This window comes from Oryzias latipes, chromosome 4 (assembly GCF_053564925.1).
Source record: "Oryzias latipes strain Hd-rR chromosome 4, Olatipes_Hd-rR_3.1".
Classification (NCBI taxonomy): domain Eukaryota; kingdom Metazoa; phylum Chordata; class Actinopteri; order Beloniformes; family Adrianichthyidae; genus Oryzias; species Oryzias latipes.
The window spans coordinates 25,412,851-25,439,065 of record NC_136240.1 but is presented as its reverse complement, the minus strand read 5'-3'; the positions used below and the strand labels follow the sequence as shown (position 1 = coordinate 25,439,065).

Below are 26,215 nucleotides of genomic sequence, written 5' to 3'. Positions count from 1 at the left end.
TTTATTGTTTTGCTTTTTTTACAATTATAAAAAATCTAATGATGAACTGCATGTAATAACTTTTAAATGAATTTTACATTTTCCACCATGTTAATTCAGTATCATCCTTTTGATGTTTAATCTTCGTCTATTTCTTACTTTTTGTCATCAGGGAAATGGTTTGTGATTGCATTTTTCAGATTCACTTTAAAACCCGATGAAACCCATTTTGAGTCACATCATTGCATGTCCAGAACGACAGAGAAAGAGAACTGAGAATAACTCTTCTGGGTAATTGAGTATTTACACAGTAAATCTTAAAGCTGCCACAGCGTCTGAGTATGGATGATTACCCCAGATTGGTTGAAAGACAAGGTCAGCTTTGCGTGAAAAAGCATATATGTATATAAATATATATACACACTTTTAATTTTTATTTTACTTTTGTCAGTTTTTATTTGACTTCCTTTTTTCATCATCTTGAGGTTTTCTCTTCAAGCTCAAGTTTGACACATCATTAGAATTTGTGAGCAGTGACTGAATTGTATTATGCAGTTAATTTAAATGTCTTTGTCTTTTTCATCTGATTATTCCCACACTGTGTGCAGTAGAAAAAATAAATAAAAATGTTGTTTATCTTGGCCTGGAGGCAGATTAGATGAACATTTTATATCAGAGATCTGTGTAGAGCTAACATTTGTACATCTTTGGACTCAGACTACACAAATGACAGACTGAGTTTACATTGAAGTCATTTTTTCTGTTAGATTATCCTCCCTCTGTTTCTCTTTGATCGCGTAACAAGGAGAATAAAGGGCAGTTTTGGTAGAATTTGTCCCAGCAGAGCCTCCTTCTCTGATAACAGTTGTAGCAATATTACAAAAGCAGCTGTGTGCTTGTGCTTTATTGAACCATCAAGAAAGGGAATAGAATAGAGGAGCAAGAGGCAAAACTGTTGGAGAAGAAAAAGGAAAACATTAAGATAGTCTGAGGAGGGAAAAAGAAATAAAGGACATACGTTCAGAAGGACAGTTGATCAATCTAATTCTGCTCCTTCCTCTGTCGCTGTCCGCGGGAATGACAAAGTTTCTTCATAAGTCTGCCTCAACGTTAGTACTCGGTTGCACAAAAACGTTAAAGGGATGAATTCTTGATTAAGGCAGGTATATCAAGGACATGACTCAAACCGAAGAGCCAGGTTTGACCTTTTGCAGCTTACAGCAACATTAGCAATCTAATAAGTCATTTTAAATGATAGATGTACTTTCAAAAGACAACATGCACCACAAAAGGTTTGTTTGGTCCCAGTTTGGGGGCTTTTGTGTGTTTTTTTGTTTTGATTTGCGTGCTCGTCTCTCTGCAAACATCTGCCTGCACTTGCAGGATTCCTTAGTGTTTTTAAAGTTGTCCTCATGCTGCTTCGGGATGTCGATGCACTTTGGTTTGGTTGCCTCTGTGTCACTCCTAAATTTGCATCTCATGAATTCTTGATTTGTAATGGAATGTCGTCACATATTTTATTTTTAAAAACTAAGCATAATGCCAACTTTATTTTTTTAAAGCTCTTCACAGTATAAGAAAATATAATCTATTACTTTAGGTGAAGCCTTAAAAGGATCAGTGTCATTTTCACGAAGCATCATTTGTGACAGTCATAGATAGGAGCTTACAGTTGTTTAGTAAAGTGTTGCAGCAGATCTCTTATGTTATATAAAAACTTGCCTGTGTGAACTCGTTACACGGCGGCTCATTGCAGGAATCCTGTGGGGTTCGGATTCTTGAGCGATGTCGTCAAAATGCCGCACACTGAATGATGGGAAGGTCGCGAGGTCATTCGTCCATCCTTTCTCGTATCCACAAGGTCACCAGTGACCCTGTAATGTAGCTCATTTACCTCATCCTCATCTTTAGAGATGATACAATTAAAACTCTACCTGCTTTTAGTCTCTCGGTCTGTTTGTGTCCTTCATCACTTTGAGGGTCATTAAGGCTTTTAAGATAATGTTGTTTGACTGAAAATAGTGTTGGGTTAAAAACAATAAGCATGAATAGGAGTTCAAAGCTGCAGTTATCCAGCGAGATGTCTGTCTGCATGCAGCAATGGCATCAGGACCTGCAGCAGTAGCCAGAAGCTGTGTTTTATTATGAATGAGTCCTGGAGTGTCCCTGTGCGCGGCTGTTTTAATTGACACAAGGCCGAGCAGCTTTGATGTACGCGGCGTTGTGATGGCGGAGGGAGACGGGTGCCTCATTACCGCGCCCTCTCATCACACGCGCGCAAACACCAGCCGCCTTTCATTGGGAAGCTGCAGGGAGAGCGTGTCAGCTAGCGAGGAGAGCCACGTAGATGAGGCAGGGGATGAAGGGAGGGATGAGCACGTCACAAAATCATTGTCCCAGGCTGAGGAGGAAACCCCCCCAAAAAAACATTCTCAAAGTCAATGAGCAATTTGATGAGCGTTCAAGGTCAAACACGTTTGATGAGGATCAACTACTGGGTTGACTCTTGTATATAAAGGCGGCAAACTGACAGACATCCTATGAAAAAAATTCAAGCTAACTTCTCAGGTCTGCATTTGAAATTCAATATGCAGAAAGAAAAGATATTGTATCTCCCCCTTTGTATCTGCAACAATAGTGTAGAGGCATGGGGTTTAAACTCAAATCCAGACAACCAAATCAAGAGCTAGACTAAGTGGAATTTTTATATTTTTTGTCAAAAATGAAATTTGATTGGTTCACCCTTGATTAAATCCCTGAATTATGCAAAAACTTGAAAGACTTTGACCTTCCTCAATTTAAATCAGAGTAAGTGCAAAATAATTACTTTGTGTGGGTCATGATTGTTAAATTCTATCTGACAGCGCTGTAGGTCCTCTGAGCTTGTTAAACAAATCCTGTAGAGTAACCATAAATAACTGTATTTAATGAGAGCAGCAGATTAGTTCTGTGGTTAGGAGTGACTTTTACCATCTGAGACTTCTTGTTGAGTGTAAACCTTAACCTTTTTGAAAATATGCTCATCATGTCACATTTAAAGTTCAGATATTCTCTGCCGAGGTTAAACCAATTTTCCATTCCTCACTTACCCAAAAGGCAGCTGTACTCCTTCTTTTAAACTGAAAATTATTTTACCGGTACTTCCTTTTTGACTTGTATTTATTGTTTTTGCAGCTAATAACAGTTTGCCATGCTTGTTTTTAAAGAGCTTTTTAGATGTCATACTTCACCGAGGCTACGTTCACATCTAGCATGTGACAGTGGTTTAGGATATTATATTCACATTCAGTACTAGCATATTTCCACCACTTACATTTGCAAGAGGCTTGGTGCAAAATGTCAATGCAGTGTAAAATTTGTAAATCTTGATTCTTCTTCCTTTTTCTTTCATAGCTCTATTCTGATTTATGAAAGAAATCTATAGAATTCCAGCCGATTCCCTGGTTGGTCAAAGTCTGACTTGGTTTAACTTTCATTCAATGGACGTGCATTCTGTACATAGAACCCGAAAACCCTTGTAAAGGTTGCATGGCTACGCTTGAATGCAAGAGTTTTTAATGCGGTAGCCGGAAATGTGCATTCACACAGACTTTTCATTGATAGTGGTAGTTTTAACACCAATGCAGAAGGTGGTGTTAATGTACCTTAAGAGTTTAAGGTTCTTCCTCCCAGCTTCTACTTCTTCTTTGGCAGCCCACAACATGTGCTATAGATTTCCTTTTCATGCCAGAGCTGACCTTTCAACTGGATATTTTAGGTCAACATCAAAAAGCTATCACTTTACCCTGCTCAACAAATATTTGTATCCTGGAGCCAAATTTTTTAAAGCAGGTTTAGCTCTTTTTTAGGTTACTGTATGACTTCTTAGGTTATCAGACAAAGTTGCGTCTTCGTCGAAGAAGGAAGACATCCTTCAAAACACATCAGGTATGCCAAATAAAGAAAACCATGTCTGATAACAAAAGAACCTAATAAGTCAGTTAACAATATAGACACTATGAACATTATTGAACTAGATTACTTATATTTTCTGTTTTTAGTGTACTGCTTTGTGCAGGGGCTGCACGGTGGCGCAGTGGTTAGCGCTCTTGCCTCACAGCCTCCGGTTCAAGTCCCGGCTGGGGGACATGTAAAACACAACATTTGGGGGCCTTTCTGTGTGGAGTTTGCATGTTCTCCCCGTGCATGCGTGGGTTTTCTCCGGGATCTCCAGCTTCCTCCCACCATCCAAAAACATGCTTCATAGGTTGATTGGCAACTCTAAATTGTCCATAGGTGTGAGTGTGAGTGTGAGAGTGAATGGATGTGTGATTGACGATATTCCACCCTGCGGCAGACTGGCAACCAGTCCAGGGCATCCCTTGCCTATACGCCCAAGTGGCCGGGATAGGCTCCGGCAACCCTGTGACCCCGAAAGGTTAAGAAGATGATGAATGCTTTGTTTTTTTATCAAATGCAACACACATCATTCCATCCTTCAAGCCTGCTTAATCCATTTTGGGATTGCAGAGTTGCTGGAGCCTATCCTAGCTGCTGCTGGGCTAAGGCTAGGGGTCAAGGGATTAAACCATAAACAGGCGGCCAATCAGTTGCAGGGCCATCAAATATGCTTACATAATAAAAATACAACAATTCATGTTTGCATTTCAAAAAAAGTTATATTTATTAGAAATATGATATATCATATAAACTGAACACATTTGGGATACAATAAAGAGTCAAGGACATTTTTTGGCAACTTTGGAACCCTCAGTTTACAAAAAAGTTAAATTAAAAATGTTTAGTTCTCTGTAAGTTTGTGTGAGTCAGGTGTCTGTTGTCTTTTTCAGTTTATAAATCACACATTTGTTATTCTCTACTGCCATAAGACATAGCTCTCCAACCTAGAAGACGATAGCAGTTTTAGGAACTCGGGTGTATTTATAATTCAGTTTTATCACTTAAAAAACGCTTTGATGCATTTTTTAAATGGAAGCACTAACTTCACAGCTTTATTTTTACTGATTAAATAAAACTTTTTTTCTTGTCTCAGGCTGTCCGACGACTTGGGACAACATTTGCTGCTGGCAGGGTGTTGAGGTGGGACAGGTGATCAGCGTCTCGTGTGCAAATGTCTCCCAGCTGTTCAGCAACAATCAAGGTAAATTTCTTTCTTCCATCTTCAAAACAATAGGCCACAGCTGAAACAAAACATTTGTTGCCTGCAGGCAAAGCATGTCTTCAAATTTATAAAAACAAAAAAAAAAAACGAAAGTGTTTTTTAGCTGTTTTTAACATGTTCTTGTAGCGTTTTTTCTGATGATGGCGGAAACACAGTATATAAAGAAATTTAAGCTCAAAATTGTGTTGCACTTTACACACACATGCTGAAAAAATGCGGCTTGAAAATAATGTAGTTGTGATGTAGAAAATACAGTGGGCAGGCTACAAACTCCCTGCTCCGCTCAATCTGATGCATCCACTTGCAGACAAATAGATCCATGTACGTCTTTGTTTTCCTCGTTTGAGCTGGAATCTGGATCTAAACCGTACAGCTGGGTATCTCCAACATTACGCTCCATTTTTGTCCCCCCGGTAATGCCAGGTTGGGGTTGTGAGGTGTTACAATCTAGCAGTAGAGCGTGTAAACAGATGAGTGATGGGAAGTGGGGGCATCGTTGCTCTGTGCCATCAGTTCTGCCTACACCTCAGAGGGGAATTCCTAATGAACTACTGCTGCTCTGAAGAAACTATATGTCCTTGAAAAAAAGACACATTTTTAACCTTTTTCTAAAACCTGTATAATCATCATTAAAAGACCATTGGAAATGCGTTTATGATCGATCAAATGATGACTGAAATGAGTCGTTAATGGTTTCTTGAAGATAAAATGGAAGATATACTTTTCTGCAATGGTGTACTGTTTTTAAAGCTCTGGGTGATACTCAGAGCTCAAGATACTCAAACATGGAAATTCTATTTTTGTGTCTCAACTGAAAGGCTCACATCAGCTTGATGTGAACAGAGAAGTGATTAATAATCCTCCCATCAGTCATGCTGATCCTCTTTTTATCCCTGCTCTGGTTCTGCCCCTGATGGTCCTCCGGCACTTCTCTGTCTTGTGTTCACCAAAGCAGGTGTTTTTCATGAATTTGTTTTCCAAAATCCTCAAACAGGTAAATAAGCTTAGAACATCCATCTTTGTGTTCCAGTGCAGCAGAGCCAGCATGTGACTATGAGATCAGGCATTTTTCTCTGTTTGTTTACATGACCTCCCTCCCCAACTAACCTCTCTGCCCCCCTGTCCCTGCAGCTGGCCAGTCTTAAAAATACTAAATGTTCTCCCCGAGCTGTCAAGACGCATCAAGGATGAAGACACAGATGACAAATTGTAGTTTGAGCAAAAAGAGAAAACTGTAAAAATGGTTGGCAATGGTTATCTGGTGATAATCCTCATAAAATCTCTCTGTAATCCTTCAATAGTTGGATTAACAGATTAACTTTGTGGGAATACATTATTTTCTTGAAAATAAAGTCTACAGATCAAAACCTCCTGCTCTCCGAGGCAGTTGTATTCACAGCTTTGTCTCCACAGCGAGGCTTACCTCAACGTCTGCTGGATCCATGTAAGAAAACAGAGATACATCAGTATTTAGTGCTTTATATCATAACAGTTTATTTGTAATTAGACAGAGTCTTAAGGGATTCAGTGCATTGAATGGCTTTCACCCCTCATTATACCCCCTGTGGCTCATGAACTGTGATTTCCCCAAAAACAGGTGGGCTTCAGGTGTGCACAAATATTGAAGTGATTTTCTTTTTTTTTTGGACAGATAACAAGTCCATTTTAGCATCTTTTCATGTCTCAAGCTGATGAATTAGTGAATATGTTTTGATTTCTGTGTGTCTACTTTCAAGTAAATATGACATTAAAGAGCATAATGGATTTTTGTGTTTGGGGAACCTACAGCTTTTGGGCTGTTGTGTAAATCAGATAAAGGGTTCAGTTTACCATGTGTTTAAAAAGAACACGTTCAAACTTGACAGTGGGAGCAAAAATAAGTAACAGATGATTTATTGAATATGAAAGTTTCTGCCAGAATGTACACAAAACTTGGAAGCGTTGCTTCAAATAGATTCAATTGAATCCCACAGTAAGCTTTGCAATAACTGCTGCTGTTTTGTGTCTATATTTTGCCCATTATTTGAGAGGCAGATCCAGTCCGACGCAGCTTTTTGCACATTTATCTGCAGTCATAGCTATAAGAAGGAGATTATGATGCAGTGAAAGGCAACAGAAAGAAAGAATCCTTTATGCTAATGTAAATAGTTTGGAATACCATCAGCAGCAACTTTTCAGGGAAAAGCTGCCGCATATCCATCATCGCGATTTATGGGTTTGAGGAAGAGTCAAGGGAACTGATCGTGGTAAATATATGGGGTGTAACGATTAATCGACTTAATCAATTGATGGATTTTTATTCCTATGATCCAACCAGATTAATCTGTCTGAGGCAAATTAGTCATCGATTTGACCCATACCATCATAAAACTATTTCAAAATGAAACAAATGGCTTATAGATATTGGAAACTACCATTTGGATTGAGGTTTATTTTATAATAACGTAAAAACGACCAAGTGCGATCACAGCAGAAAACACATGTGATGGCAGCAAAAAATGATCAAGTCATCATTACAATCCAATGTGTGGAAACGCTTTGAATTTTGCAAAGATATGTCACTATACAGTGTGCTAGAATGTTATTATTTGTTTGTAATTTTCAGTACCCAGGTATTTTTCTCTGAGTCAAACCTTTTGGGCTAAAAACTCTCTGGATCAATTGTAGGTCAGTGAATCGGATTGAATCAGATCGCTCAAATGGAACAAATATTGAATATAACTCATAACAATAACCTCAAGTTGCGATATGAATCAAACCGCTGTTGAAAGGAATTGCTACACCCCTAGTAAATATTGGTGACAAGGATTATAACTCTTTGTTTTCCCCCTTTTCCCAGTGCCATGATGTACATAATAACACAGGGATCTCACAATCAAATTTAGAGAAATTTTACTCTCTGTCTACCTGTTTATGATTGAACGTCGGTGCAAATCGATAGAACTGTCACTCATTTGAAGATGTGTGTTTGCTTGGTCACGTGATGCAGCTTACTGCTTTTCAACAGAAACCTTGGATAACACAGAAGAAGAACAATCAGATAGAAAACCAACATTGTGTGGAGGGATTAGGAGGCGGAGGTTGGTGCAGATGACCTCATAACTCATAAATTTAGCTGTGCTGCTCATCCTGCCTTTCCAATGGGACTCAACATGCACAGAAAATAATGAATTGGAAAATCAAAGAGTTCACCGAGGAGCCACGGGGCTTGTGTAGAGGAGTTGGCATTGCCTGATAAGCATGGCAGTATAAGCTTTAGTCCCTTCCCAAGAGTCTCGGCCTTCAAACTTGCATTCACATTCAAGCGTTTGCTGCGGCCGCAGGCCTGCAGGCTCTGCATGTTACTCTCAGCTCAGGCTAATGCACAAGGATATCGGTGAAGCCACCCACAACTCGACCCCCGCATGCAACTATTTGACTTCATGAAACACTGATTTTGCTGCTAACTTTGAGCATGTATCACTAAAAAAATCTTTACTTTACGTACCTGATAATTTATTCCAAAATATAAAAAAAAAGTTCTGAGTTCAGCCAAGTTTGCTGCATCGACTTAAAAAAAATCAATAAAAAATCACAAGTATTTACCTACAAGTTTTTTGAGGAAATAAATTTAGACATTAGTATTTATTTATTTATTTATTTATTTATTTATTTATTTATATATTTATATATTTATCACTTACCTCACAGCAAGAAGGCCCAGGTTCAAGTGCCAGTGGGGGCTTTCTATGTGGAGTTTGCGTGTTCGCCGCATGAATATGAGTGTTTTCTCTGGGCACTCCAGCTACCTCCCACGGCCCAAAAACATGCTTTTTAGGTTAATTGATGACTCTAAGTTGTCCCTAGATGTGAATGTGTGTGTGCATGGGTGCGTGATTGTGGCCCTGTGACAGACTGGCGACTTGTCCAGGTTGTAGTAGCATGGGGCTGGTGAGCTTTCGATAAAAGCAACTACTGCTAATGTTTTTATTTTTTTATTTTTTACATGGACACATCTTTAGGAATAGTGGACAAGCCAACAGCAAAACTACTTTCAGAATCTGAGACAAAATGTGAGTGTGTGGTTGTTGTGTCTGTGTGTCTGTCTGCTTGCCCTGCAATCGACTAACAAACGATCCAGGGTGTAGCTGCGTAAGCTCCAGGGACCCCATGACCCTAGATGGGAATAAAACGAGTCTAGAAGATGGAATCTGAGAAAAGTAAATAAGCAGTAGAATGGATTCAAAAATAATTTTAAAACAGATTTTTTTTGAGGTAAGAGTAATTTTGTCTCATGCAGCTACATTTATGTGATCTGTTTTGGGATTGTACAAGAGATGACCAAGCTACTAACACTGCAAAAATAGGCCCACTAGAAGTATGGAAAAAAATTTGTAATGTTTGAAAACTTTTCTTTAGACAAACAAAATAAATAAATAAATAAGCATCTGCCAGTGGGGTAAAAAAAAAGAATTCTTATTTTAAGAAAAATCAATCTAGCCACTAAAACATGTTTTCTTAGAGTAAAATTAGTTGTTATTGAAAAGCTTTCTCTATAGGATTAATTTTCTTGCAAGACTGAAAATAAGACTTTTTTTTTAACAATTGTCTTTTTGCTTTCTGAAGATTCAGTTTTTGCAGTGAAACGACTGCTCAGGGTTATACTGAAAATAATTCATAAAGTTTTTTGGAAAAAGATGAGAAAAACCACCAAGTGTTTCATTTGAGACTGTTTTGGTGCCAGCAGATTGAAGTGTCTCCAAGAAAAAAAAATCCACTCAATTCACTTGCATTTATTATGACGCCACTTAAACATTTCTAAAATGCCCCCAAATCATCAAAAAAGTTTTAAATGTAATATGCTGTTTTTTTCAAACCAAGTGTGTGAGCAGCTTTACCTGAGTGGAAGAAGGTTTCAGGTGTGGTTTGTGACAAAAGAGTGTCAGCAAGATTGAAACAGAGGTGTTGCAGGCTGTGGTTCTGAGAGAACTAAAGATGTTGATGCTCTCTTTGGGAGTGACGAGGGAGGATGAGATCAGGAATGAATCCATCAGAGGGACTGCTCATGTTAGGTGTTTTGAAGATTAATGCAGAAAGGAAGACTGAGATGGTTTGGACACACTGAGAGGAGGAACAGATAATGTTGATAAAAGGATGCTGACATTGAAGCTACTTAGAAAGAGGCAGAGATGGAGACTAAGGAGGAGCTTCATGGATGTAGTCAAGGCGGACTAGAATTACATGGAGATGGGTGATTCATTGTGGAAAACTTTAAAAAGAGCAACCAAAACTAAAAGAATATAATAATAATAATAATAATAATAATAATAATAATAATAATAATAATGGATTAGATTTATCTGCGCTTTTCCAGACGCTCAAAGCGCTTACATTGTGTCCATTATTCATTCACTCCTCATTCATACTTGGTGATGGTAAGCTACTGATGTAGCCACAGCTGCCTGGGGCAGACTGACAGAGGCGTGGCTGCCATTTCACACCTACGGCCCCTCGGACCATCACCAGGACATTCATACGCATTCACACTGCAGTGGAGCCACACTGGAGGCAAGGAGTGTGAAGTGTCTTGCCCAAGGACACAACGACAGTTGGCTGGGGGGAAACTGCCGACCCTTCCATCATTGGACGACCTGCTCAACCGCCTGACCCACCGCTATGATGTGTATTTGTTATTAATTACACAAGCCTTTACTTAAATTTCTGCATCAAAGCAACACGTTTTTGTTCTTTGTAAATTGATTGTGTAGTGCTGTCATGCAATTAATTTTTCAAGCGATTAATAACTTATGACCTGTAATTATTTAATCAAATTAATCTATGTTTAATTTAACCTCATAATTGCTGTGAAAAACTTAATTTTGAGGTATTTTCATTGAAATTTGTGACGATATAGCACAGTAAAAGATCAAAATACAACTAAAAAAGTGGCTTTATGAAGTTTCATATTATAAGACTTCTTTCCAATCTTTACTTTTACACCACCAAAGACTATTTTTTAATCTCGAACAACGAGGAAAAAAAATACAAAAACACATAAGGTGCTCTAATTTAATACACCATAACAAACAGTATACTTTTTTGAGGAATCCGAAAAATATCGACCACAAACTTTGATACCTGAGCATTAACATCGGAATATATATGTTGAGATGCCAAAAGAGGTTACACTGGAGGAATTGAACATTTTAGACAAGCAGGAAAAGGGGCTTTTTCCCTTTGAAATGATGCTTTGTTTAACTTATCATAATGTTCAGAATATATACCACTTCCCTTCACTGCTGAAGTGCAGGTTGGTGCGGGATTGGCAGCCGTTACCATGATAACACGTTGCAGCACTTATCGAATAATCCGCTTATTGCAAAAAAACATTTAAACCTAGAAAAATAGCAAGATTAAAGTACTAATAATTGATTGAATAAGTATTTATTTTGTAAGTAACCATGATATGAGCAGGATAATGACCAAAATGTGATCAGCCCTCCCTGTATCCCATCATTTCATGACAGGGGACACCCAGTCAGGCACTCTCACTTACATAATAGATAAAAGTTATACATTACAAATTTGATTAACACAATAAAAAAAACCACTAATTTGTCTGTAATTCATTTATGGCGCCTAATCATGTGTGTAGTTTATCCATCTCCCACTTTCTTACATAAAACTTTTGAGTGATGTTTCATTTATGTCAAGACCAGGTGTCTTCTGGCTGATGGTAAATGGTGTATAATGTACTTATTTATCGGTTTTCCACCTTGATTAAGGCCCAAAGTGCTTTACAGTAACAGTCCCATTCAGCCACTGACACACATTCACACACTGATGGCGACAGAGCTGCCATGCAAGATGCCAACCAGACCACCAGGAGCAATGTGCGGCTCAGTGTCTTGCCCAAGGACACTCGGAGTGGGAACCGAACCTTTGCCTTTTCATAGGTCAACCACCCCACCTCTGCACGACAGCTGCCCCATTCAACAACAACAATCTAACGGCTAACTGAATGCTGAATGTTTATTATTTGACTGACTATTCACAGCCCCAGATTTAAAATGTTCCAAATATGTTTGTATGAAGCAGACAGCCCAGTGTGGAGCATTACCTCGACAATAGAAGACATAAAAGCAGCTTTTCAATGTGGAGCTGTTTCTTTGGAGGCCATGGGGTAATGACCTGCAAAGCAATGTTTTATATGAGGACAGAGAAAGGGTCTGGCACTAGATTCATTACTTTTTAGGCAGCCCCTTGACAAATGCAGACATTTCCTTATTTAGGAAGGAGCTTAATGACAAATTTAGCTTAATTTAAATTTTTGTTTCAAAACTATTCTGTGTACGGTAATTTAATACATTAAAAAACTCAAATCTCACAGTTGTGTTCTGTTCATGAAAAACAACTGCATCCACTGCTCCCTGCTATTAACATTTGGGGATGAGAGCCACTGATCTCATTATTCAGAGCCATAAACAAATTTCTTGATTAATACAAGAACCCAATATGTTGCCCTCTCCAACAAAAACAGCAAACACACTTAACCCTTGTGCTGTCCTATGGGGTCAAGATGACCATTGACGTGTTATCCCTTCTATGACACAGGTGGATAAAGGTGGAGAGGATTTCATGTAAACTATGGACAGCAGTGAAGATAAAAAATCATTGAAGAAAAAAGATTCAGCGCAAACTCTCACAACCCCAACCTAACATTACCTCATGCGAGCGAGATGCCAGCTTCAATGAGGAAAACAAAGACACGGATCTAGTTTTTTAGAAGGGTGCATCAGAATGGAGCGGAGCGGAGCTTATGGCCTGCCAATCATAATTTCTATATAACAAATGTAATCATTTTTAAACGTCATTTTTTTGTCTCCTCCGGATTCACAACAATTTAAATAAATACTCAGAAATGAAATGCGCTTAATTATCTTTATATATGTCCTCCACCATCAGAAAAATGCTACAAGATCATGTTAAAAGGACAAAAAGCACCATTTTCATTGTAGTGTGTCTTTAATGTCTTTCCATTCTGTCAGTTACAGTTTACTGCAGAGACCACTTTTTCTGCTTCCAGGTTACATTTACAGGAATTGCACCGAGGAGGGATGGTCAGACCCCTACCCGTCCTACGAGGAAGCCTGCGAGTTCACAGAAGTTGAAGATGCAGAACCAGAGGTGGGCATTTTATTTATAATATTTGAGTGTAATTACTGCAATGTGTCTGTGCTGCCAGACTTAACACATTCACAATTTTCAGTTATTAATAGACTACACCACTTTTGCACATTCAAGGAACCGTCACACATTTTTTGTTCATAACCACATAGTGAGTTATTTTATATGCAGTGCACTGCAGTCTATGCATCTCATTCCAAGAAAATCAACTTCTGCTCTACGAGAGGCCACAGACAGGCAGGCTAAATAAAAGAGTTTTATTTTAAATGTGCTGGAAAGGTGATAATTAGTCCTGTGCAGCAACTTGAGTATTTCAAGACTGGTGTAGAAGCATGTCTCATTCCTTTTATTCATGGGCAATGCATGCCAATAGATAAGCTTATTATAGGTAAATCAATAAGCAAAGTAATTTAAGTTGAAAATAGTCCTTTTTTAAGCCTCATTTGTTGCAGAGATGGTGATTGATTCAAACTAACATTATCCAATGTGTTTTTTCAGACAACATACTTCTCCAACTTCAAGCAGGTGTACACTGCCGGCTACGCTACCTCCCTCATCTCTCTCATATCGGCTATTTTTGTCTTCACTGCCTTTAGGTAACACTCACTATTCCTATTTTGGTTTGTGAAATTGTGATTTACCCCCTCCCCATGGAGACACATTTGATACAAAAGGAGTCTTTCAAGTAAAGTTTGTCTCTCTAGGAAGTTTCACTGCACCAGGAACTACATCCACATTAACCTGTTCTTCTCCTTCATCCTGAGAGCGAGTGCCGTTTTCATCAAAGACGCCGTTCTGTTCTCTGATGAAAACCTGGATCACTGCTTCATGTCCACAGTGAGTCTGCAGCGCCTCTGCTCCGTCATGGGGTCTAAACGGTCTCAATCACAAACAGATTTAAAAGGTCGGCTGGAATTTTTATTTTTTTTACTGCAGTACAATGTAGGGAATGATGGAGAGCATTAATGATGAGTCTTTCTCTTCGTACCTTTCTGCTGATAAAGCTGCTGTGCTGAAGGTAAGAGTCCCTCTTGTGTCTGCGAGAGATCAGCGTCAGCACTCTGTGACTCATTTGCAGAGGAAGTGAGGCAGAGACAGTCAGTGATTCAAGAACACAAAGCCCTCCTGCTCCATCAAAGCCAGAAGGAAAAGCTTTTTTGGGAAAAAAACACAGTTTTGACAAATGAACAAAATTGTTAAATTACATATCCCATAAAGTTATTAGGTCATTGTTAGCATTTTGCATAAAATATTTGATTTGTACTTCCTAAAACTTTTAGACTGCTGCGATCATATCTGAAATCTTGCAATCTCAGAAATCCAATGGAAGCTGAGGAAATCCCATCATTAGAAAACAAAAAGTATGTGGGGGGGGGTGGAGCTGTGGTTGCGCGGTGATCTCTGGGTTGCTTGGGTCGGGTGCCGGGGCTGGCCTGCGGAGACAGGGCGCCGGCTGGGTGGTGGGCGGCTCATGGCTGGGCCAGGGCCCAGAGGGCCGCTTCTCGGTGTCCGGCGCCTGGGTCCCAGACGCCGGGGGTGCTCCTGGCTTGGGTCCCCCCTGTCCTGGTCTGGCTGGTCGGGCTGGGTAGGATCTGGTTCCCCTGATAAACACGCGGTTCACTTCGGCAGCATGCATGTATCTCCACCCCCACTTGCACATGCACACTTCCAAACTGCTCCCTGTCTGTTTCATCCCTCCTCGTAACCCAAAGGGTATTGATGGACAGATGTCTTCCGCTCATCTTCGTTTCACCTTCAGATGTAAAATTTGTCGTCTCAGCAGATCCGGTATAATTGTTACACAGCTTAAAATAATAACTTATTTAAATCAGCGTTTGTATCCCCCACATTCTCCACCTCTATTCCTTTTATTCGATTCCACCCCCTACCCCCACGTTCTTCCCCTCTCCCTCCCCCCACACACTAAATGTAACAAATACATAAAAATAATAAAAAACAAAAAAGGGTTTCTACAAATTTACACTCTGGTTTTCGAAGATATATTACCTCTTTTTGTGATAGTAAAACCTGTCCAACACAAAAGGCCTTCAGCTCTAATCTGTTTGCTCAGTTGTTGAACAGAACAAGTAAAAAAAAAAAAAAGAAAAAGAAAAAAGACAACAAAAGGTTTTTAAAAAAGGTAAAAATTCTTCAAAATTCTTAGTCCTGCCTAAAAACCCGTTCTGATCATCTTTTGATTGATTGTAAAAGCTTTCCTAGTCTTTCAATTATAATTATAATATTTTAATTAAAATTATGCCATTTTTAGCCGTATTCTAGGCCGTATTTCCTGCAGAAATTAAACTCTGAGCTGTAAGTAAGCCAATTGGCGCAAAGAAAGCCCAGCCCTACTGACCAACATCATCTGTTTACACGTCCATCTGCTAATTTACAGCCCCTCATGCCGCCAAACTAACATTACCGGTGAGGAAATGGTGAGCGTTATTGGTGCTATCCAGCCGTACAGTTTTGAGCCAGATGTAAATGGATCTGGTCGTCTACAACCTGATTCATCAGAATCGAGCAGAACAGAAAGCTTGCGGCCTGTACAAGCTTTTACCAATGGCAATTTTTTTGTCTGATATTGATTCACGATTTATATAAAGACATACTTAGAAATGCAATTTTAAGCTTAACTTTCTTTATACTGTATACGTCCTTTATCAAGATTAAAGATTAAAATGATAAAAACACCCAAAACACAATTTTCATCCAACCTTTTCGTTCTAATGTTTTATATCACGGAAAAGCTGTCATCACTCCAACCTTCCACATGAACAAGGTTCCCAGACTGATCCATGTTTGTTTGTTTGTTTGTTTGTTTGATTGACAGACATCCTGTAAGTCTGCTGTGGCCTTCTTCCAGTTCAGCATCCTGGCCAACTACTTCTGGCTGCTGGTGGAGGGCATGTACCTGCAGACACTGCTGGCTCTCACATTTGTCTTCCAGAAGAAGTACTTCTGGTGGTATATACTCATAGGCTGGGGTGAGTATATCTCTTGTTAGGATACGTCTCCCCTCTGACAGTTTTCTTCCCCTCTGTGAGTCTGTACTCCTTGTTAGAGCTCCTTTGTTCCTCCTTCCTAATGACCAGGTCACTGTGTTTGTTCATCCCAGGTCTCCCAACCACCATCATAACAGCCTGGATCCTAACTCGAAACTTCTACGATAACAGGGGGTGAGCTGCTGCTTGGAGATATTTAGAGAAAACACCAAATAACTTGGAGAAAACTTAAGAAAGTGTAAACATAAATAAAGAAGAAAACTTAAAAAAGTATGCAATCAACCAAGATATAACTGGCAAACTGTTTATTGTATATCTCTTCAAATACATCCATGTCATACTCCAAGTTGGTTGTTTTTAATTTGACCACACTGTAACACTAATGACAAACAGTCCAAAGAAAGATTTTAAGGAAAACTTGAATTCTGTTTTTACTGGAAGACCTTCCTCCCCCAGCACTACTTCCAGCTGGGACGGCTTTCGGGTGTCACTTTTAAGCTACATTAACACCAAACACAATTCCTGCATCAGGGGCATCCAGTTTCAATAGTAAGTCGTTGTACAGACGCGATCAGTGGCTCTGCATCGTGTTCTGGGCGTCGCGGTGCTTCCAGAGTTCAAATATCTGCTTTTTTACCTGAACACTCAAGCCAATGTTTTTTAAATTAACATTGTTGTGAATAAAAACGTACCAAATCACCCAACATATTATAATTTATACCATCTATATCTCATTTAAAAAAATAACAATGTGTGTTTTCATCAAAGGGCTTGAAAAAACATCCTAATCCCAAAAGATTTGGAATTTCTGTCAATTCTTTGATGTAGTGGGCTTTACAGGGTTAAGATAAAACAATTCTTTCTAACCTGTCTTTTTTAGACCTGTGTATTTGGTTCTATTTAAACTAACCGAGCTGGTTATATTCAGTGTTCTTCCTGATGGTCGTGAATCACAAGTTGCATCTGAGTCAGATATAAAAGTACTCAGTCATGGCTTTTATTTTTAGGAGGACATTTTGTCTCTTTTCTTTATTGCGTCTTCTGTGATGAAACAAACAAACTGTAGCTTTGAGACTATCTTGTTTATGTCGTTATTGGTTTTGTGCGTCAGGTGTTGGGATGACACAGATGTGGCCTTCATCTGGTGGATCATAAAAGCCCCAATAACCATATCACTGCTGGTGAGTATGAATCCCTGAAAATGGAAGGACCTGAAGAGTCTTCCATCCTGGAATTTAATCAAGAAAATCTGATTCCTTTTTACACAAAGATTGTTGGAAATGGATACAGTTGCATCAAAGTTTGAAACTTTGCTTTTATGAATAACAGTTTGAAGTGCTTTCAAACCAATATATTGGGGCTAAGAGTTTGTTTCACACAGGTAAACTTCATCATCTTCATCAATGTGATCCGGATTCTGGTCCAGAAGCTCAGGTCTCCCGGAGTTGGTGGCAACGACACCAGCCACTTTAAGTAAGACGCAGCATTCCTGTCAACATTTTGCACAAATAAAGCTTGAGTCCACACATGTGTGCTGCACATTTATGCAGGAGATTGGCCAAATCCACCCTGCTGCTCATTCCCCTGTTTGGGATGCACTACATGGTGTTCGCCTTCCTGCCAGAAAACACAGGAGCTGAAGCCCGAATCTTTATCGAGCTGGGACTGGGATCCTTCCAGGTGCAGCAGCAGACACACATGCAAAGAAAAGAAATGATCACACCTCAGCTGCATTTAATGTTTTTTTGTTCCTGCAGGGCTTTGTTGTGGCGTTACTGTATTGTTTCCTGAATGGTGAGGTAAGGAAACACGGCATAGTTTTTTATGCGATTTACATCTTTTTGTACTGCTTAACATTTACTTTACAAAAAAAGCTAAAACTTGGGACTGATGTGGTTTTGTGGTTTTGCTCTCATCTTGTGAAAAAAGCTGCAGGCAGAAACAATAATGAGAAAACGAAATAGATTTTGAGAAGCCTGAGGTCTTAGTTCCAGTTTATTCAAGGTCCGTTTAATGAAGTCTAGTCCGCAGCCGTAAGAAAACTACTCAATTGCTCTATAACTGCAGCTGCAGGGCAGAGTTTGGGTGAAGTCTACTTTGTTTTGACAGTAATTTGTTGTTCTGCAACAGCCTGATGAGTAAAAATCAGGAATAAGAAAAGGAACCACATATAAATGTTAGGCTAGCATGCATTAAGTACAGAATATGAGCACAACATCTCGTAGTTAGGAAGAAGAAAATGTTGTTTTTCTAGAAAAACTAAAAATAAACTACATCAACTAGATTAAATTCTAATAATAAAAACAATATCAGTTACATAAAATAGCACAAAAATGAAAATATTGATGAAATAACAATAAAAAAGGAGATTTGACTTTTATAATCTAAAAGAAAAATTAAGAAAACAGCAAAGAAAACTGTCAAATCAAAAAATGTTTAAAATTCTAAAATAAACTGAATTAATAAACAGTAATAAAAGGCATCTAGGGATTGTCTCTGTTAAGTTTTCTTTTTGCATCAGTTATTAAGTGTGGCGGTTCTACATTAACTTCTGCTCTGCAGAAACTATGTCCTAAAAAAGGACAGATTTTTCTTTTTTTTTATCTAAAAACAACATAATCATGGGACTTTTAAAACCAATAAGTGTGGTTGGAAAATGCTGGTGGGACTGAATTAAGTACTTCCTTTTAACCCTTGTGCTATCTTAGATGACCCCACCCTTGCATTGATGTCTTTTCCCTACCATGAAAAAGGTGGATAAAGGTGGAAAGATTTCATGTAATCCATGGACACCAGTGAGGTTCACAAATCATTGAAGAAAAAAGGTTCAGAGCACTGTCTAGTGGGTCTAGATCAGTGTTTTTCAACCAGTGTGCCGCGGCACACTAGTGTGCCGTGGGAGATGGTCAAGTGTGCCGTGGGAAATTGCCCTCATTAACTGAAAAATTAAACATTTCCCATCTCCAGGATTTCAGCTCTCTGTTCATCCAAACAGGCCCTGATAAAACACTGAGGAGTTAGGAATATAAAAGATCGTAAAATACTTTTTCTTTGCGTTTATTTTATTTTATTAAAGACATTTTGATAAGAATGACGTACCGCGATTCAGCTGCAACTCCGGCTGTATTTTGGAAAAGTCCCGTCCCGTAATTGCTTTATCACTTTTAGTTGGCTGGGTGTAGAGCTTAGGCATGAATCTGCCTATCTGAGTATCCTTGTCCCTTGAAAAAACAGGGCTGTGTCAGGAAGGGCAGAAAGACTCTGCCAAGCCACCTGTGTGGAACAGTGAAAGCCAATTCTAATGAAAGCTGATTCCAGTGAAAGCTGATTTGCTGTGGCAACCCCTAACAGGAGAAGCCGAAAGCTAAAAAAAAAAAAAATGATAAAATAAGTAGCTTGCAAACATAAAGCAAACATAAAATTGTCAGTCAAAGGGAGGGTGTTTAATTCTCACCTGATGATGCTTGAATCGGCAGACAGGATGGAGGTATTTGCTATCTCGGTTTGTATAACCATGATGCGCTTGAGCAAGCTACTGCTAAAGAAGCTCTGTCTGTGTTACAGTGGCCTCTGCTGGAATATGTTGCATTATCCAAGATGTTCAGAAAATAGTTGGGGAAGCAGGATCTGCCTTTTAATGCATCTCTTGTTGAGTGGGATGGAATAATTTTTTATGTATGTCAAAGATTAGTCTAAATTATTACCATGGCTTTCATTCTGAATAATCTGCATCTTGTGGATGCTTTGGACTTATGTGCACCTCTTGTTACTGAGTGTAGTCACAGCAAAGCAAAATATTGGCAAATGGATTAAGGGCTCGGGCTGGAACTGTTCTATTGGAGAGACACAAATTCTTAATAACTAAATGGCAAGGCAGTCAAATTGAGCTGAGACAAAGGGTGACTTGGTTAGAGCCAAAAGCCTCCCTATACTCGCTTCCCTGCTTCCTGGAGAAATGGTAAATGATTGATGGATGTCTATTTTTCCCCCTAACAAAACCATTTTTGGAATCAATTTTACGGGATATTCTTAAGCATGTTCAAATAAAGAGTAAAACAGCCAAAGTGGATGTAATAGAACTAATGTTGACTTGTTTTTCAGGTGCAGGCGGAGCTGAAGAAGCGGTTCTGGAAGTGGCAGACTCAGAGTTATCTCAGCTACAGTAAACGACGGCGTACATTTTTCAACGAAAGCAGCACCATCACTCAAATATCTGTCCTGGACAAATCCAGTCCCAAAGAGCAGCTGGGCTCAGAAGCACAGGCACTCACACCGAGCAACGTTTCTACTGTGTGAACCCCCCCCCCAAAGAAAAATCATCTGACTGCAGCTGGTACTCAAGTACTTTTCTGGGAGCCTGATTGATCTTTGGACCTGAGCAATGACTAAACCACAAAGCTTGAATGTAGAAGGTACTTCATATGTTTCTAGGAATTTATTACTGAAAACAATGAGACATAAATGCTTAGAAAGAAGTCAGTAGCTCCCTCACTTAACAACTCAATGTGTGATTCAGTGACAAATCATATCTTGTATCTTTGTTGTTTTGGGGATAATTCATTGAGAATTACTTAACAGTTTAATTTTAAAAACGGATTTTGTTATGGTTTGTGCTTAGTCTCATAAATATTGACAAATACTTGCTCTAACTTGTATCCCTCTCATGCTACGTACACACCGGGTATGTAACGTGCATTCAAGAATGCATTAAAAGCAAGTTCTTAAATGAACTTTTAGCAAATTGTGTTCCCACTTTGACTATTGCTACCCGATACTAGCGCGTGTAACTACAGTTGGAAGAGGCTTGGTGTAAAATGTTTAAGCGGTGACATTTGGCACCAGACTTTTTCTTTCACAGCTCGATTCTGATATATGAAAGACTTGGTGTCAAATAATTACAGCCGGACAAAACTGCAATCAATAATTTCTCCTTCATGATTGATTTTGAACAGTTGGCAATTCCGTATATAAATCAATCCGAGTCCATGAATGGTCAAAGTTTACCTGGTTTAACACTCAACGTGCGTTTAATGGCAGAGTTTTGTACAAAAACGGTCACAGAGACTTGTGCAGCTAAGCGTGAACGTGAGAGTTTTGAATGCAAAAGCCTGAAATGCGCTTATATATGCATTTAAATAAACCGTTTATTGGAAGTGGGCACTTGAACGTACATTCCCGAGGGCGGTGTGAATGTAGCACTAATACGTGTTTGTGGTATTTTGTTCACATTTCATGCTAACATAATTAAAAGGGAAAAAGATTAGCACAAATAAAACTAAAGTTTTCAGGATGTTTAAAGACTTTAATGCATTTATATATTTGCATTGGAGATTTCTTTTTTTTAAATTGTGAAAACTGGACCAGTTTAGCGCCAGCTCCACATCACAAAACACAACATGGAACCTTTACATAAGACACAATGTAGTTTACACAGTTGAATAAAGTCTTTGACTTTGACTCTCAACTCATGGGCATCCAGTAGCTGTCCGTTAATTCATAGAATCTAAGAAAAGGTTTGCTGGAAAAAGCACTGACCAAGCTGCAGAAGACTTTGAAAGATGTCAATGATTTTGAGTTTCATTACATAAATATTTGAAAGTTTTACAAGAACCACATTTAACATGAACAACACATTGCAATTACAGTTTAAAAAAATATCCTGGCATATGCCAGAAGAGGTACAGTGTTCCTTCATCAATTGCTGGGGATAGATTCTAAAACTAACCTGCAATAGACTCCTAACTACACACTTCATACACTTTTCTTTGACAGACATGAACATTTCAAACGTTTCTTTGTTGTTTAAACTGTCAAAGTTCTAACCTTTATTGAAAAATTTGTATTGTGGAATGAAAACAAAGATCTGATTGCAATTTAAGATTTATGCAGATTTGGCGAACTGAAGTGAGGAGATTGATTGGCAAGTTTTACAGCCAATCAGGATGCAGCAAACAGTTCCCTGTATAAATAAACAAACAAAAGATATGCAAGCCTCCAAAAAGTTAACCGTAATATAGCAAAACAACACTTTCATTTAAGAAAGTTATGTAACAATGGATGGATTTCTTTTTGATTCAATGTGCACAGTTTAGATTTAGAAAATGCCTTATGATGGTAATTTATATGATTTCTTTTCGACAACAGATACGATAATCTGCTTGTTTAAGCCCCAGATTGTTTTTACTGTTAACATGTAGAGTTGTAGCTCTAGGAAACATTTTTAAGGCATGCTGTATATGAAAAGGAGCTCCTTAGCCTGTCAATTGACCACATAGATGCACACACAAAAAATGAAAGCATAACTCATGTCAAAATAAGGAGTTAAAAAATTAACATTGCCCATGAAGGCAGACACAATTCATGTTCTTTGTCATTCTATTTAAATTCTTTTAACTTTTCAAAAACTTTTTCTGAGCTGGAACTTTCATGGTGATAGCTATGCTCCAACCAAACAAAATGTTGGATGAAAACTTTCTTTGTGATCAGTCCAGTCATTTTTGAGAATGCCTCATTTATAGGTCAATTGGTGATCCTGTGCGTGTGTGTGTGTGTTTGTGGCCCTTTGATGGACTAGCTGCATGTCTACGGTTTTGCCCTGCCTTTGCCATAACTGGGATAGGCTCCAGCAACCTCAATGATCTCACACAGGATAAAGCAAGTGTTGAAAATGGATGGATACAAAGCCTTAATTTATAATGGGAGAAAATTCTGGATTTTAAATTTCCAAAAGAAAATATAGTTATAGCTTAAGTTGGATTACAGGAATAAGTTTCTCATTCAATGCTAATTAAAATAAAAACTGTGTAATGTTTGGGTTTAATGCTATGTGCAACCAACTCAATTTTCTCTAAATTCTGGTTTAGAAAGTTTGAAAGATCTTCTTTTAGTCATATGATTTGAATGAGTCATTGCTGCAAAACTCAAAACAATTTTTTTTATTTAGTTAAAGCTTTTATTTTTAATGTCATATTCGTTTTTCACATACATTTTAAAACCTTTGATTTTTCTTTTTCTTTTTAAATATATATATTTTCATGTTTACTGGACACCAAAAAGGCTGTTATGCTTTGCTCATGTCATATATAAACAGTTTCAGTTAGCAAGAAACAAGGCTTTTCTTATATTATCTGTCTCAGCTCATACGATGAGTTTTAATAAACTGAACACGAGTTCAGGCTGATTAACCCTTTAATACTAGAGCTTTAGCTCTAGTATTTTCATTCTTTCAACTACCATAACTCTTCCACCATTTATGCAATTGACGTATTTCCAGCTGATTCTGAAGAAGAGAAAAGCAGCCTTTTGCTGTTATGCAACACTTAACAGCAGTGAAGACCTTACGCAATCAACGTAAATCAGCTGATTCTGTTGGGGGAAAAAGCAGCTTGGCGCTGTTATGCAACACTTTACATTAGTAAAGTGTTGGATTTTGGCGCAAAGCTGATATGAGAAGCTGCTTTTCTCCTTGTGAGAATCTGCTGATTTATGTTGATCGTGTAAATGGTCACATATTTAAAGAGTTGTTTTTTTTTTTTTTTTTACTTGTTCTGTCCAACAACTGAGCGAATAGATAAGACCTGAAAGCCTTTTGTGTTGGACCGGGTTTACTATTACAAAAAGAGGTTATGTATCTTCGGATAACCAGGGTGTATATTTGCAGTGTCACAGTGTGCACGTGGGGGTGAAGATGCAAGCACGCTGCCAAAGTGTACCATGTGATGTCATGAGTATGAGTTGTTAGATGTCGTGAGTGACAGCTCCGGTGTTAAAGGGTTGAACAGAGCCAGGTGTCCTGAGCCAGTTGTTCCATTGCTAAAGGACATTCTTTTCCCTAGTGTTTGGCAAATCATTATTTAATTTTGTTCATCTTTATCTTATAGTACGTTAATCCTTAACTGTGTGTGACGTCTGTGTTGTATTACCAACTCAGAGCCATCTGGTTTGTTGGCATTCCTGTGTGATCACGATACATTGGAGTTCATGGGAAACCGTCCGTCTTGTTATCAGTGGTTCTGCCTGCAACATCTTGCACAGCGCATTAGCGCACATCTGGAGCACTAGACTGTAAAAGCTATTTAATCAGCAGATTATTTCGTTGCTAGTGTGAATGTAAGTTGACACAAAGCAGAGTTGTTTTGTAGAGTTCGAATTAAGGAACATTTTGGTGTAGGAATCTTTGCCTAGTGCGTGTTTAAATGCCACATATTTTTGTAGAGTAAAATGGCTGTTTAATTTTTGTACAATAACAAGATGTTGTAATATAACCTGATCAATAATCAGGATTATGTATAATCTGTGTGTTAATGCTGTGGTCACCTGTCTTTTGGCATTTTCATTTCATCCATTTTGCATGCATGTACAGCGAAGAGTGTACTAAACATGTACAGATGTATAGCTCCTAACTTTCTAAATAAGTTTTAGATTAGTACTCAGCTTTGGGTCACTGCAGTGCCTTTCTACAATACAGGATACATCAGTGTTTAGTTACCATTTATGTGAGTTAAATCTATTTGTAGTCCTTAACCTTTGTGTACATGTGCATCATTTTTCCAAAACCTGTTTTGAAAAGGTGTGTTTCTAGAAAAATATATAATAACATCCGTGTTTATGATTTCCCTCACCAGAATGAAGTTATGAAATACGTAAAAAGTCCACTTGAACCATTGCCGTAATCACCCTAGTTATGAGATAATATCCTTTGTATCATGGTTCGGGTGAATTCTCTATTCTGATTGGCTGCTGAGTGTGCATTAAAAAAGTGATATAACACAGTGAAAACTGCACGTCTAAAAAAGAAGTTCCGTCACATAGCATAAATGTTCTATATCACCGCGCTGGCTTCTTTACAAAGAACTTTTGCTTCATCATCTGAAGAGGTGAACTTTCTCTCTGGACTGATGCTTTATTTAACACATTGTGACGATCAGCATATTTATTGCTTTCCTTCGCTGCTGCACTTGAGGTCTGCGCCGGCTCACCCAGCTAAGGGGCGCGAAAGTTATGTTCCCGTGACAACGCACCGCACCAGATAACAAATAGTCTGCTTTTTGTGAAAGAAGCAATCTAAACCGAAAAAATAGCAAGAATAAAGTACTAAAAACTGATTGAATATTAATTTCTTTTGTAAGTGACCATGGTATAAGCGGGTTAGTGACCACTCCGATTCGCGTCGCACAGTTCAGGCGTGCGTTGATTTCTGATAATGCACACTTTGTCGGCCACTAAACCCTTACTTGGAGAAGCCATATTGTCTTGTAACGTTTGGACTCACAGATAAAATATTCTGAGTGAACCTCGCGCTTCATTTTTTATGTTTGAACAGTGTACATGTTTGTTTTTAACCCCTCCATAGGACCTGAATATTATAAGGAGTTAACAAGCCTAATGTTGGAGCCAGTTTAGCTCGTGCTGGTTTGCGGCGCCTTCCGTCCGTGAAACCCGGGTTCGACTCCGGGCTGCTCCCTGTTCCCTTCTCTACCTCGGCCGGTTCCAAGCCCAGTTTGAGAAGGTTGCGTCAGGAAGGGCATCCGGCGTAAAACATTGCCAAATTTACCATGCGACTTGTTCGCTGTGGCGACCCCTGATGGGAGAAGCCGAAAGTGGAAGGAACAAGCCTAATGTTACGTTTACACCGAGGATGTGTAAAGCGCTTAGCGTAAGGTGTTCACACTGGAGTGTTGCTACCTGATACTAGCACATGCTGTTGGTGTAGTTGGAAGAGGTGTGAAATGTCAAAGCAAATCTCACAAATTTTACTCCAGGCTTTTTCTTTCACAGCTCTATTCCGATAGATGAAATACTTGACGTCATATAATCCCAGCCAGACACAAACTGCAATTATTAATTTCTCCTTCATGATCAATTTTCAAGTGGTTGGCTTCTGTGAATTAAAAAGGACACCATC

At 38.7% G+C, this 26,215-nt stretch overlaps 1 protein-coding gene across 1 annotated transcript in view; it reads left to right on the top strand.

Annotated features, from left to right (window-relative positions):
• Positions 1-24,834, top strand: part of ghrhrb (growth hormone releasing hormone receptor b) — a 52,642-nt gene extending 27,808 nt beyond the window's left edge. Inside the window, exons 3-13 of the mRNA XM_011474273.3 lie at positions 5,012-5,119; positions 13,206-13,306; positions 13,805-13,902; positions 14,011-14,143; positions 16,140-16,293; positions 16,425-16,485; positions 17,423-17,492; positions 17,693-17,784; positions 17,862-17,991; positions 18,069-18,110; positions 20,413-24,834. Coding sequence (XP_011472575.1) covers positions 5,012-5,119; positions 13,206-13,306; positions 13,805-13,902; positions 14,011-14,143; positions 16,140-16,293; positions 16,425-16,485; positions 17,423-17,492; positions 17,693-17,784; positions 17,862-17,991; positions 18,069-18,110; positions 20,413-20,607 — 1,184 coding nt within the window. The 3' untranslated portion in view covers positions 20,608-24,834. The remainder of the gene's footprint in view (positions 1-5,011; positions 5,120-13,205; positions 13,307-13,804; positions 13,903-14,010; positions 14,144-16,139; positions 16,294-16,424; positions 16,486-17,422; positions 17,493-17,692; positions 17,785-17,861; positions 17,992-18,068; positions 18,111-20,412) is intronic.
• The last annotated feature ends 1,381 nt before the right edge of the window (positions 24,835-26,215 follow it).